This window comes from Callospermophilus lateralis, chromosome 2 (genome assembly GCF_048772815.1).
Source record: "Callospermophilus lateralis isolate mCalLat2 chromosome 2, mCalLat2.hap1, whole genome shotgun sequence".
Lineage (NCBI taxonomy): Eukaryota > Metazoa > Chordata > Mammalia > Rodentia > Sciuridae > Callospermophilus > Callospermophilus lateralis.
Window position 1 is genome coordinate 192,838,456 of NC_135306.1, and position 15,290 is coordinate 192,853,745.

Below are 15,290 nucleotides of genomic sequence, written 5' to 3' on the forward strand. Positions count from 1 at the left end.
TTAAACTCTTGGTACCATTTGGGATCAAACAACATAATTGTCCAATATGATTTTACTAGCTCTAATATTTTACTAGCTATAGCCAAAGGAATATTCTTTATACATTAAATGCCAGAGACTATACAACTGTACATTTAATTCTCTAATTATAAGGTTTAGACATTTATACTTTCTACTAAACAAGGTCAAATGAACAATTCTGACAACTCCTCAGTGCCCTTCTTATATAAAGATGAAAAAAAAAATTTTTATTTACCGGAAATCTCACCTCACTTTCGACAGCTAACGTAACTTCTTTTTTTAGTTCACTCCACGAAAGATCCAAATTCCTCTCAGTTCCACGGCAGAAAATCTAAAATTAATAGACATTTTAGAGTATTACACTCAAAAACAGATGAAAAATACTCCAGTACAAAGATACTGAAGCAATGTACAACTATATAATAGAGAAAAGGCATGCCTAGAATATTCTTTACATTTAACACCAGGCAAATAATTTTTGAAAGACATTATAGCAATTGTGAAATTGTTTTTAGAATAAACTAGAAAAATACATAAATCTGCTGGGCAAGATTTAATCCCAGTAACACAGGAGACTGAGTCAGGAGGATCACCAAGTTTGAGGACAGCCTCAGCAACTTAGCAAGACCCCTGTCTCAAAATGAAAAGGGATAGGGATGTGGCTGAGTGGTTAAGCATCCCTGGGTTCAATCCCCAGTGCCAAAAAAAAAAAAAAAAAAAAAAAAAAGACTGGCACAAGGTGAGCTAGAATAGTGGGTGTAACTCTATAGGATTGATTCGATAAATGACTTAAAGATGGTTTACTGTCTCATTGTCTAAGAGATAACAAGAGAAGTGGTTGAGATTTTAATATATGCAAAGCAAAAAAGAATAATTATTAATTATACAATATAGTAGTAATTAAATCATAAAGCTTATTAATGAAGAAGGAGTGCTAATGAGATGAAAGAAAAAACACCCGAGGAGAAAGTAACTGTGTCATCCTCAAGTTTTATCAGACATAGAAGAAAACTCTCAATGAATATACCTAGAAGAAAAGTCAAGGGCCTAGAAATAGTATCACCTGAGCTAAAGTTAATGCGTTGTGTTTAGTCTGAAGAAAGATGACATGTCAAGGTTCTTTTTCTTTTTTCTTGGTACTGGTGATGGAACCCAGAGGTACTTTACCACTGGGCTACATCCTCAGTCCTTTTTATTTTTTATTTTGAGGCAGGATCTCATTAAGTTGCTGAGGATCTCTCTAGGTGGCTGAGATTGGCCTTGAACTTAAAATCTTCCTGCTTCAGTCTTCTGAGTCACTGGAATTACAGGTATGTGTGTATGCATTCTATTGAGTTTCTTTTTAAAAAAAAATTTTTTTTTTAGTCGTCGATGAACTTTTATTTTATTTATTTATATGTGGTGCTGAGAATTGAACCCAGTGCCTCACTCATGCTAGGCAAATGCTCTACCAATGAGCCACAACCCCCGACCCTCATTCTAAGTTTCAAAATAAAGAACCCACTAAAAGGATGGAAAATAAATTCAATCCAATTCTTGGAAGATCTTTTAGAAGACAGTTTGGGAATAATAACTCACATAAGAACTAGTAAGAAACTTGTCAAGGGAGGAAGATAATCAGAGGCTTCTCAGAGAAGTCTCGGGCATTTATGCTTCAAGTAGAAGGTCAGAGTAGGACACTCTAAGGTTATCTTTCAATCCTATGAATGATTATTGTTTTTTAAATCCATAAAGTTAAACCTCAATTGAAGGAAGCTATGTAACTTTAAAGAATGCTTTTTAAAGCATTAAGTAGCTTTTTTAATCTTATGAGGCTGAAGGTAAAATTTTTTGAGTCTTTTTGAAATGAACCAAGTCACACCTTTTCTATATAACAAAAGGGTAACAACAACAGAGTATAATTGAAACTAACTAAAAACCACTTTGAATTTCTTTCAAGTATAGAGATTACATGCAGTGTAGGAGGTACCTTTTTACAACAGTGTGGGTCCAAATATCTCTTTAGACCTCTGGTATGATTCACTAGTTTTTGGGAAAGCGCTTCCTACTCCCACCTCTCTGCTAGAAGTCTTATTTAATGGAAAGAACATTTAAAAAAAAATTACAGTAGTATTTACAAAAAAATGTTGAGTTTTTAATATATGCAAAGCAAAAAAGAATAATTATTAATTATACAATATAGTAGTAATAAAATCATAAAGTTTTAAGTAAACATTAAATACTTTCTTGCCAACCTGTAAAGCTTTACATAAAGCTGCATTTATGAATCGTCCTGGTGTAAATAGACTCCGCAAATACATTTCCTGTTAAAACATTAAAAAAAAAAAAAAAAAAAATTAACATCATTCTGAAAAAGATAAAATTTGTAAAATGTTGTAGAATCCAAAACATTTACATCAAAGTCTGAATTTCCAGTATACGAAATGGACATTTGGGCCTTCTCCATGAAGGACACTAAAGTGAAAATGACATTTTTGGGTCAAACATGGCATATTATACTGAAAATGGTGTGCCCTTGTATAGTTCTTCATTGGGTTTCATTGGAAAACAAGGCATGTCAAGTGCCAATCTTAAATGAAAGAGGCAAATCCAATTTATTGGCAATATGCATTGGTAAGAGAACAATTAAACTAGGTTGATTTCTGCACCATCTATAAAAGTACTCTTTTTTATGGCTCACATATTAAAAAAACCTATAATAATAGGCATTATATATAAATAAAACAAATTGTAAAAAGCTCACAGAAATAGGACAATGAAGTAGGGAGAATAAATGGAAAAATTTCATGTTGCTTGATATTTTAACTCAGTCTCATGAACCACATTTACTCAGAAGAGGTGAATCTGATTGACCTTCATTCGTTTCTTTCCTTCTACTGAGCTTCAGGTAGATAAAATGACCAAAATGAAGGAGAAAAATAAAGATAACAAAAATCAGCATGTGACTTTGACTTTCCGACAAAGTCAAATACTAGTAGTTAACTGGAATAATTAATAACTTTTGGGAATTAAAAATTTAGTGATGTTCAATTTCAGATATTTAAAGTGGGGGATCTTCACTCGTACACAATAGTCATTGTTTCAGACTTAGGTCCATAGGCTTTAATGACATTTTAACACTAAGGCAGCAACAAAAAGCTTTTTCCTTCATTTATCCTGGGGGTATCTTTGAAAAATGGGGAGACTCTTGTGTTCTTTATTGTTTTATCTTCTAAAATTATTATTTTCCTAGTGAATAGTTCTATCAGAATTTATTTTATTTCTAAATAAATGGTAAATATTTAAGGAGGTAGAAATGCTAATTACCCTAATGCTAATTACACATTATATAAACATATCATTATCACACTGTCTTCCACAAATATGTAGAATTGGTGTCAATTAAAAATACTCCAAATTAAAAGAAAAAATTATCTATTATCTTAATCCTAGGTTACGTGCACATAAAATGACAGATGTAATAAACCTACCATTGGTGCCCATGCAGAATCCTTTCCCCTCAATTTATTAACAAATCTCTTTATCTTTTTGGGGGGGGAACCATTCCTCCCCTGCCCATACTCAACTGACCTCACCAGTCCTGCAATGGCAAAGCCCAGGCTGGACTTGTGTCCCACTGTAGGCCAGAACATCTTACTGCTTCTGATCATAGTGACTACATCAGGAAGTAGCACACAACTTAAGCTAGACCAGAGTTCCACCCCAAGAATATAGTCTGTAGAACTGAGACGCTGCTCTTTCCCCTGGGGCTGCTAAGTTCACAGAATGCAAGCCCACTCAGGAGAGGGAACATACTTGAGAATATACCCAACTAGGAGGGAAGCAGAATAAAGAAGGAAGACCAAGGCTTGAAGGCACTGAAACCTGGTTGTTCTCAACTTTTAGCTGCACAAGTCAATCCTTTCTCTTTTTAGCTTTAGTCAGTTCAAGTCACCTGCAGCTGAAAGAGCTCTAATACAATTGGTTCTTCTTAGAATAATAAGGATAAATCATTCCCTAACATTACACTTTAGTGTTACTTACCCTGGGGTCTTGATCATCTCTGATGACAATCTCTTCCTCTGGCAAAGGCTGCATAAAAACTGGATTCCACTGACCTGCAACATTACTACAGACAAAATCCAAGTTTACACAAAAATAAATTTATACTGTTGGCAACATCTGGGCAAGGAAGGCCTCATCAATGAAATCCCTGCAATCAACCATTCTGCCTGATCAATTCTATTAATAATAAGTATGTTTTGCCACAAAAAGGAGGAGGAGTAGGAGGAGGAATTCTTAGCAGAATATGGGTTTTAATTTTTTTTTCCTAAAAATACTTTTTAGTTGTCGGTGGACCTTTATTTAATTTATTTATTTATATGTGGTGCTGAGAATCAAACCCAGTGCCTCACACACACTAGGCGAGTGCTCTACCACTGAGCCACAACCCCAACCCCTGAAAATGTGTTCTTAATTACTTTTAATAGGCACCTTTCTGAAATTAAAATTCTAAACACAAATCTACAAATAATAGCCAGCATTTATTCTTTGCTAGACATTATGCTAGATGCAGTTCTAGATATTACTCATGTATGCCTTATAATCTTGTTCTCTTTTTGGTACTAAGGATTGAAGCCAAGGGCATTTTTATCACTGAGCTATTTGCCCACCCCTTTTTTATTTGAGACAAGGTGTCCCAGTTGGCTGGCCTCCAACTGGGAGTCAAGATGTGCAATGCCTTATCACTGCTACTAAGTTGTATAATAATCAAGGTTCTAACTCTGTTCTGGCTCTATAGCCTGTGGTTTTTTACTACTCTGAATGCCATCTACAAGGACTACTCTCATATTTTTGAGTGGTCAATCTGGGGGCAACCATTCCAAAATTAGTCTTGAGGGACCTGGAGCGTTCAATTAGTTCAGTGGTCTTCAAACTGTGTTCCAGGGAATCCTCTAAAGTGTTTCAGGGGTTACATAAGTGTTTGCTTAAAAATTATTTTCTAAATGTACTTATAATCACAATTTAATCTATAAAATTTTAAACTTATGTCACATACATTAAAAATATTAACTGTCAAATATAAAAACATTAAACATTAAAATATTAGATGCCAAATATATTTAATATTAGAGATTATTAATACAAAATTATATTAATATTAACTTTATATTCATAAAATACCAGTTTTACATTATATATTAGAATTCTTTTTTTCTGAGGAAAAAGTTTTTTTTTGTTTTAAAAAGTTTGGGAAATACTCTGCTTGTCCAATCTATTTCTCATCTCATGATGAGGAAATTGAGTGCACAAAGAACAACAAAGAAGTACTGGCCATAGCAAGGTTAGCTGGTGAGCCCTTGCTTTGAAGTACACTTCCTGATGAATTGGGCATGGTGGTGCATACCTGTTAATCCCAGCTGCTCAGGAGGCTGAGGCAAGAGGCCTGCCAAGTTCAAAGCCAGCCTCAGCAACTTAGTGAGACCGTAGGTAACTTAGAAAGACTCTGTCTCAAAATAAAAAGTAGAAAGGGATGGGGATGTGGCGCAAAGCACTCCTGGGTTAAATTCCCATACCCTCCAAAAAAGAAAATTTCCAGATGAGAAGTATTTTGGGAATGTGTTCTCTCTTCCAAGAAATGTGATATTTCCTTTATCTTAGTCCAACCCAAAGTATCCCTATTTTGTCCTAAAGCCAAAAGTAACAAAATAAAACAAAATGCAAACGAAAGTACTTCAGAAAATAAGAACAACAGGCAAACCAAGGTCAGAATCCTTCAAATGTAGACTTGGTTCTACATAAACAGCTCTCTTGTCCTAGCATGAAAGTACTTGTGGTGAGGAAGGATGACAGAGTTAAGGGACTCGTACTGTTCAAAGTTGATGTATTTCACAATTGTTTGGTTCTCTACATCATGCCACAGGGCCCAGATATCCGTGGAGGTTAAGGCAAAGTCAATCAGTGTCTCCTAGAAAGAAACAGGAAGAAAATGGAAATAGGAAATAAGAAAGAAAAGGCAGTAATTCATAATAACTTAAATTGGTACTGTTAAAGAGAGATAAATGCATAAAAACAAAACACGGTACCCACTACATGAATTTGATAAATCCAAATCAAAATTTGTTTCTATATATCATAAAATTTTCCATTTTAAGATTACAATCCCATTGACACACAGTAGGGTCAGCCAATCTCTCTCTCTTTTTTTTTTTTGGTACCAGGGTCTTGCTAAGTTGCTTAGGACCTTGCTAAATTGTGGAGGCTGGTCTTGAATCCTCTTGTCTCAGCCTCCTCAGTCACTGGGATTATAGATGTATGCCAGTGTGCCACTAAGCCTGGCATTTCTTTCTTTTTTTTGGGGGGGGAAGATGAGGTCTTGTTATACTGACCAAGCTGGTCTTGAACTCCTTGATTCAAGTGTTCCTACAGCCTCAGCTCCTCAAGCAGCTGGGACTCAGGTATATACCACCTTGTCTGGCTATGCTTAAGGTAATACTATTTTGCTGTACTTGGAAAATACGAAAAAGATGAATCAACCTACCTGAGAAGTGAATAATGAGGAAATGTGATCTAGACTATAGCGGTTATTTTCAGTGCTCACCAACTGGAAAATGCAGAACTGAAAAATACAAGTTGATAAAAAATAATCAATATGCTACTTTTCTAAAGCAAAGGTTATCAGTGTTCAAACTATTTAAAAAATGTGGTTAAAATATATGTAACATAAAATTCATCATCTTAATATTTTTTAAATTTACTTTTTATTTTTCTTTTTAATTATACATGACAACAGATTTTGACATAATTATAAAAGCATGCAATATAATCTGCTCTAATTCAGTCCCCAGTACTTCCCCTTTCCTTCCCTTCCCTCTGCTGATCTTTCTGCTACTTACTGATAAGTTTCTTCCTTTTTTTTTTTTTTTTAAATTAGTGTTTTATGGGGCTGGGGATGTGGCTCAAGTGGTAGCATGCTTGCCTGGCATGTGTGAGGCACTGGGTTCGATTTTCAGCACCACATAAAAATAAAATAAAGATATTGTGTCCACCTAAAAAAACTAAAAAATAAATATAAAATAAATAAATAAAAATAAATTAGTGTTTTGTGGATGTATATGATGGCGAGATTCACTATGGAATATTCATATATGTCTTTATCTATCCCATCCCTCCTCCCTTTTCTTCCTCCCCCTTTGTCTATTCCATGGTTAACCTATTTTTTTGTGGGTGTTTTTTGTGGTGCTGGGGATTGAACCTGAAATTTCACATATGCTAGGCAAGTGTTCAATGACTAAGCCATGTCCTTAGCCCACATCTTAACCATTTTAAATACATAGTTTAGTAGTGTCACATACATTCACACAGTTGTGCAACCAATCTCTGGAATTCTTCTCACCTTGAAGAAATGAAACTCTATACCATTAAACAATAACCTCCCCATCCCCTCCATCCCTCAGAAACCACCACTTTTTGATTATATGACAACAACTTTTGCTACCTCACAGTCATGTAGTATTTGTTTTAATGTCCTCAACATTGTAGCAAGTGGTGGATTTTCCTTCCTTTCAAAAGCTGTAATACTCCATAGTAGGTATACACCACATTTTGTTTATCCATTCATCCACTGACAGACATTTGGGTTGACTTTGCCTTTTGGTTATTGTGAATAATTTGTGCTATGTCTATGGTTGTAAAAATCTTTCTCTTTTAAGACCCTGCTTTCAATTCTTCTGTTTATAATTTTATGGGTTTTTGTTTTTTTTGAGTAACTACCACAATTTTTCACAATGGCTGCAGCACTTCAATTACCACCACCCTCTTACAGTGTTTCAGTTTCTCTGCATCCTTGCCAACACTTGTTATTCTGTTTCCTATAATAGCCATCCTAAATAAGTATGATATCTTATTATGACCAGAAGCTTATTAAGTTTATATTTTTATCAAAGTACCAGAAAGAATTTTAAATATGCAAATAACACAAAGCAAAACTAATGATTTAATCTTTATTAAAAATAAATCCTACTGAGCATGATCATGCATGTCTGTAATCCCAGCAGCTCAGGAGGCTGAGGAAGGAGGATAGCAAATTGAAAACCAGCCTCAGAACTCAGGGAGGCCCTAAGCAACTCAGCAAGACCCGTCCGTGTCCCTAAATAAAATATTAAAAATAACTGGGGATTTGTCTCAGTGGTTAAGCACCACTGGATTCAAACTCTGGTATCAATTAATTAATTAATTAATATAACAAAATCCTACAGCTTGAGGAGTGGCCATTCATGAAATCCTAGTTTTAATCCCTAGCCCCCTCAAAGAAAAAAAATACTATGAAATAATTCATGTTTAGCAGTTAACTTTGCTGCTAAAAAAAAAAAAAATTTCAAACTCAAAAATAATATTCAATTAGTAATTTTAGATACGTATTTTTTACCGTGCACTAACAGTGATGATGACCCTTTCCTTTTAACATAGGCAACTGGTCACAAGAAAGTATTAAAAATAAACAAGAAAACTGCTTTTTGAGAAAAAAATATGAGTGTATATAATATGGAAAATATACAGGAACAGCTCAGTGGTAGAAAGCATGCTTAGCATGCAAGAGATCCTGGATTCTATCCCTAGCACCAAACAACAAAAACAAAAACACAAAGAAGCCAAATAACCAAAAAGCCCTAAATTATTAAGAGTTCATCATTTCATCAATTGTAGTGTCATAGTAATGGTAAATAAGTTTCATGAAAGTCTTTTCCTGCTATGTCTTGTTATGAATACATATATCAGGTAGCAATGAAACCCTTTTCCCTTTCTTCTTCTTCTTTTTTTTTTTTTTTTGGGTGGTACTTGGAGCTTGGACCCAGATGCACTCTAAAACTGAGTGACATTCTCAGCTCCTTTTATCTTAATGAGACAGGGTCTCATTAAGTTGCCCAGACTAGCCTTGAAGTGTGGTCTTCCTGCTTCAGCCTCCAAAATATTTCTTATAGATTTTAGCCCCCCGCCCCCCACACACACAATGATGGAAAATGCTGACTCAGTGCAGTGCTTCTCAAACTTGAAAGAACTGTGGGAAAGAATGAGTCTGTTTTTTAATTTCTGAAGTTTTTAGAAATTTTTAAATTTCTAACTAACTTCAAGTATGAATGCCTGAAAAATTTCTAACCACATAAATTTCTAAATGCTGGGTGAGATGGTGCACCCCTGTACTCCCTGCTACTCCAGAACCTGAGGCAGGAGGGCCCAAAACTTCAAGGTCAGCCTTAGCAACATAGCAAGACCCTGTCTCAAAAATTAAAAAGGTCTGGGGGTATAACTGAGTGAGATAAAGTGCCCCTGGGTTCAATCCCCAGTACTGAAAAACACCCATTTTCTAAATACTTCCTCTCACTTCCTACATTTATTTCACTGCAAAAAGGTAACAAAGAGTTTGTGGCCCAGAACTGTTTCATGAACCACACCATAGTGCTGCAGGGCTCCTATCTGAGATATTTATTACTGTCTTAGAAGACACAATGCTGGGAGGGACTAAATTAATTCTTATTATCAGAATCAGGATACAAAGAAAAACAACCAGAAACAAATGAAATGAACGGGAATGGAAGTAAAATAACAGATAAAAAAATAAATACAAACTATGCAAATCGGAGAGGAAACAAACCACTGACTACCAGCTTTTGTGAAAAGGAAAAGAAAAAAATTATAGCCAGGCGTGGTGGCATATGCCTGAAATCCTAGTGACTGGGAGGCCGAAGCAGGAGGATCCAAAATTTGAAGCCAGCCTCAGCAACTAAGGGAGAAGCCTCACTAATTCTGAGGCTGTCTCAAAAATAAAAAAAATAGAACAGACTGGACATGTGACTCAGTGAAGTGCTTCAGGGTTCACCTCCAGTATCCCATTCCCAAAATTGCAAATTTACTATAATCTGAATAGATTAGTTCTGCTATGTGGCTGCCAAAAAAGCTACTCTAATTTTAGGCTTCATTAATTTAAGAACTATACTGCTCAAAGTAAAAGAGGCAATGGCTCAGCTCTATTTGATATACTCCTGGAATACTACATTCAAATCTGAGTTTAACTCCATTAGAGCAGTGGTTCTCAAAATATGGTCCACGGGTTCCTAAGGGTCCCTGAGACCCTTCAGGGGGTTGATGAAGTTAAACCCCTTTTCAAAATAATATTTCATTACTTGCCTTTTCACTGTGTCAGTATTTGCACTGATGATGCAAAAGCAATGGTGGGTACATTTACTGGTTTCTTTTTCTATTTCACAGTACTGGGGATTGAATTAAGGGCTCTGGGTATACCAGACAAGTGCTCCACCACTGAACTACACTCCCAGCCCAAATTACTGGTTTCTTAACATGAATCAAAGTTGTGGCACCAGAATGAACCCCCTGGCGTGATAAAAACACTATCAACAGGAATGGTAAAGGGCATTTATGAAAAGTTCATAGTTAACGTTAACAAATTTTACACCTTAGCAATAAAAATCAGGACTAAGACAAACATACCAGCTCTTACCACTTTTTTCAACATTGTACTGGAGTATTTAGCCAGAGTATTTAGACAAAACCAAAACAAAATAAAAAGACAAGACAAAAAAGGAAAAAAAAGAAAATAAAAGGCATCCATATTGTAAAGGAAATAAAGTAGTGAAACTTTCTTTATTTGCAAGTGACATTACCTAATATATAGAAAATTCCACCATAAATCTTTCAGAACTAATAAATGAGTTCAGTAAGGTTGCAGGATACAGGGACTGGGATTGTGGCTCAGCAGTAGAGCGCTTGCCTAGCATGCATCAGGCATGGGTTCAATCCTCGCCATCACATAAAAATAAATGAATAAAATAAAGGTATTGTGTCCATTTACAACTGAAAAAAAAGGTTGCAGGATACAATATCAATATACAAAAATGTTATATTTCTAAAAACTTCCAAAGAGCAGCCTGAAAATGAAATTAAGAAAATAATTTCATTTACAGGAGCATCCAAAAGTATAAAATACATGGTCAAAAGATACCTAAAACTTACATTCTGAAAATTTAGAACATTATAAAAAGAAACTAAAGATGACTTAGACAAATGGAAAAACATCCCATGCTCATGACATCAGAAAACAGTATTGCTAGGATGACAAAATCTTCAATCTCCTACAGAGCCAACACAAGCCCTATCAGAATTTCAGCTGACATTTTTGTAGAAAGTGACAAACTAATTCTAAAACTCATGTGGAATCAAAAGGAACTCATAAACAGCCAAACCACCTTGAAAAAGAAGAACAATGTAGAACCCAAGACTTTCTGATGCCAAAACTGACTACAAAATAGCAACAGTAATCAAGACAGTAGGTACTGGCACAAAGACAAATAGATCAAATGGACTAGAATCAAGTCTATGAATAAAATGTTATGCCTTGGGTTAAGCAATTTTGACAACAGTGCCAAGACCATTTGATGGGAAAAGGATGGACCATCTTTTCAAATGAATGGTGATGGGAAAACTGGATATCCACATGCAAAACAATTGAATGCATGCAACTGGATCCTTACCTCACACACACAACACACACACACATGCACACACACATATGTGTGTGTGTGTGTGTGTGTGTGTGTGTATATATGTGTATAAATCACAAATGGATCAAAATCATAAATGTAAAAGCTAAAATTATAAAACTCTAAGAGGAAAACAGGAGTAAATCTTTATGACCTTGGATTTGGCAAAGGCCTCTTAAGGTATGACACTAAGAGCATATGCAATAACAAAAAAATACTTTGGACCTCATTGAAGTTAAAAACTTGTGCTTCAAAGAATACCATCAAAAAAGTAAATAAGAGGAGCTTGGATTGTGGCTCAGTGGTAGAGCGCTCGCCTAGCACGGGCGGGACCCGGGTTCGATCCTCAGCACCACATAAAAATAAAGGCATTGTGTTGTATCCATCTACACCTAAAAAATAAATATTAAAAAAAAAAAAAAAAAGAAAGAAAGAAAGTAAAAAGAGGAGCTGGGGGTGTGTAGCAAGGCCCTGGGTTCAATCCCAACCCCAAAATCAATATCTCTGTTTAATAAATGGGCAAATGCTCTGAATAGACATGTTTCCAAGGAAGATATATAAATAATAGCACTTGAAGATGCTTAGAAATGCAAAAAACCACAATGAGATGACACTTCATACCCACCAGGATGGACGGATTAAAAAACCCAGATAATAGCGTTGATGAGAATATGAAGAAATCAGAACCTTCATACACCACCTGTGACAATGTAAAATGGTACAGCCACTTTGGAAAACATTCTGGTTGTTCCTCAGAAAATTAAACATAGAGTTACATAAGATCCAGCAATTGAGCTAGGTATGGTGGCACACACTTGGAATACCAGCTTCTCAGGAGGCTGAGACAGAAAGATTGCAAGTTTGAGGCCAGCCTTGCCATCTTAGGGACACCATGTTTCAAAATAAAAAAATAAAAAGGGCTGGGATGTTGTTTAGTGGCTGAGTGACCCTTGGGTTCAATATCCAGTATTACAAAGAAAAAAAAAAAAAAGGCAAGCAATTCCACTATTCCTGGGTATATATCAAAAAGAAATGAAAATATACATCTATATAAACACTTAATCAAACACGTTTATAGCAGCATTGTTCATAAAGCCAAAAGGCAGAAACAACCCAAAAGTCCATCAACTGACAGATTTTTTTTATGTGACATATTCACATGATTAAGAATGATTCAGCCATAAAAATGGAACAAAGTGCTGATACACACTACAACATAAATTAGTCTTGAAAACATTACACTCAGTTAATAAGAAGCCAGTCACAAAACCACATATTATATGCTTGTAATGATATGATGGTCCAGAATAAGGAAATCTGTAAGACAGAAAACAGACTAGCAGTTGTGTAAAGATAGGAGGAGAAGGGAGATAAAGGAATGAGGGCTTAAAGGCTGTGGGGTTTCTTTTTGATGTGATAAAAATGTCTGAAAGTTCCTTATGGTACCGGTTGCTCCTATTGGTGAAGAAAAGATTCCCAAAACTAGTGCATTGTTTGTATGTATGCGCGTGTATGTATTTTTATATATACACATATATAAATACTGGGGATTAAACCCAGGGATGCTCTACCACTGAGCTATATCATTAAGCCTTTTGCTAAGTTGCTGAGGTTGGCCTTGAACTTGTGATCTTCCTGTCTTAGACTCCTGAATTTTTGAGATTACAGATAAGCATCTTGTCTGGTGAGCTGTGTACTTTAATGGGTGAAATGTACAGTATGGCAACTGTATCTCGATAAAGCTATTTAAAGAATAAAGTGAGCCCATCACTTAAAGAAAAACAACTGACAATATTTGTTGCCAATGATACATTTCAAATTTTAAGATGAAAATTACAAATTCAGAAAAATGAGGCCTTTTAGCCCTCATTCCTTTATCTCCCTTCTCCTCCTAACTTCATGTTTCCACCACAATAAGCTTGAGAGCCTCCCAGGGTGATATTAATTGTACCAAAAAGGCTTAACATAGCAGGCCTGAAGCTGATCTCCTTAGAGAGACTTGCTTGCAAGGTTAGCTGTATCTTGGAACCTGCATTTTGAGCGTACCCATGGTTCTCAAACTGGTAAGGATGGATTTCTGAGCCTAGACTTTTTGCAGAATGTCTGTTTTCCTTCTAGGAGCCTGGAATTTTAGTATGTTAGGCAGAGGGTACCTACATGACCAATCCTCAGTGAGCTCCCCAGCCAATGCTTCACATATGTTATGATGACTTGGTGCTGGGGGACTGAAGTGCATCCTGTGAGACTCCATGGGGTAGTACTCTTAGAAGCTGCTGACTTTTCCTTTGCTGTTTTTGCCCTGTATCCTTTCACTATAATAAGTCCTAGCCATGAGTTCAACTATATACTGAGCTCTGTGAGTCCTTCTGGAGTATAACTGAGCCTGGAGGTAACCTGGGGAAATCACCTCTCAACATAGTAACTTATATACTGTAGAATAAAATGTGGCACTATTATAGGATTAGTATTAACTCGGTCAACACACACCAAACAACCAATGAATGATATTACAAAGTCATGCACAGGTTATTTTCATCCAGGGTGCAAAACAAAGATTTAAAAGTGATGTTAAAATGAAAAACTTAAAAGTTTTGGATATCATACTGCAACTAATCTTTCAAAATCTATCACTTCAGAGAGTATCCAAGATAGGCATGGTGGCACACGCCTGTAATCCCAGCAGCTTGGGAGGCTGAGGCAGGAAGATTGAGTTCAAAGCCAGTCTTAGCAACTTAGCAAGGCCCTAAAACAACTTACAAGACTCTGTCTCTAAATAAAAAATAAAAAGGGCTAGGGATGTGGCTCAGTGGTTAAGTGCCCCTGGGTTCAATTCCTGGTCAAAAAAAAACAAGTATCCACAATGATCTGAAAAGAACATTAAACTATTGCTTGTTTTTCCAACTATGCATCTGTGTGAGGCCAGGTTTTCTTCAAACAAAATAAAATACCACAATAATCTGAAGGCAGGAACTGATAAGAGAACCCAGTGGCCTTCGATTAAATGAGACATCAAAGAGATTTGCAAAAATGTACAATGCCATTCTTAGGAATTTTATTCTTTTTTTGGTTTGGGAAAACATGTTTTTTTTTTCATAAAATGTTATTTATATTAACACATGAAGTTGTTTATTTTTTTTGGGGGGGGGTGGTACTGCATATTGAAACCTGAAGTGCTCTATCAGTGAACCACATCTCCAACCCCTTTTAAATTTTGAGACAGGGTCTCACTAAGTTGCCTAGGCTGGCTTCGAACTTATAAGCCTCCTGTAATGCCTGTAATCCCAGCTCCCACATAGCTGGGATTACAGGCATGTGCCACTGCCCCTAGCTACTATTGATATTTTTATGTGCATGTTTTAAAATTTTTCTTTTAGTTTCTAACAAAGGCATATATTTATAGATATAAGCCACTTAAATAAAAGCTTGTTCTGATTCAAGTAATTTTTAAGGGTATAATTGGGGCCCAAGAACAAAAAAATTGACAACCACTATTTTACAATGACAAACTAATTGGAATAGAACATGGTGAAGATAGTGATCAAGACAATGTTACATAAATAACAATTGAAGGATCAATACTCCCACTACCCCTAATCTACATACAAAGACTATATTTAGGGGAGACAGAGAAGTGTGTTCTTCTTCTTTTTGCAGTACTTGGGATTAAAGCCAGGGGCATTCTACCATTGAGCTATAGCTCTTTTTACTCTTTATTTTTTTTAAATTTGAGACAGG

General features: G+C 35.7%; 1 protein-coding gene across 4 annotated transcripts in view; it reads right to left on the reverse strand.

Moving 5' to 3' along the window:
• The window catches only part of Nup160 (nucleoporin 160), a 58,747-nt gene that overhangs the window by 31,770 nt on the left and 11,687 nt on the right, over positions 1–15,290 (reverse strand). For 3 of the 4 annotated variants that reach the window (XM_076847236.2, XM_076847235.2, XM_076847237.2), the window contains exons 8-12: positions 6,542–6,619; positions 5,871–5,968; positions 4,045–4,129; positions 2,256–2,324; positions 257–352 (exon numbers count right to left, since the gene is read on the reverse strand). In XM_076847236.2, coding sequence (XP_076703351.2) covers positions 257–352; positions 2,256–2,324; positions 4,045–4,129; positions 5,871–5,968; positions 6,542–6,619 — 426 coding nt within the window. The remainder of the gene's footprint in view (positions 1–256; positions 353–2,255; positions 2,325–4,044; positions 4,130–5,870; positions 5,969–6,541; positions 6,620–15,290) is intronic. The other variant, XM_076847234.2, reaches the window with a different exon arrangement.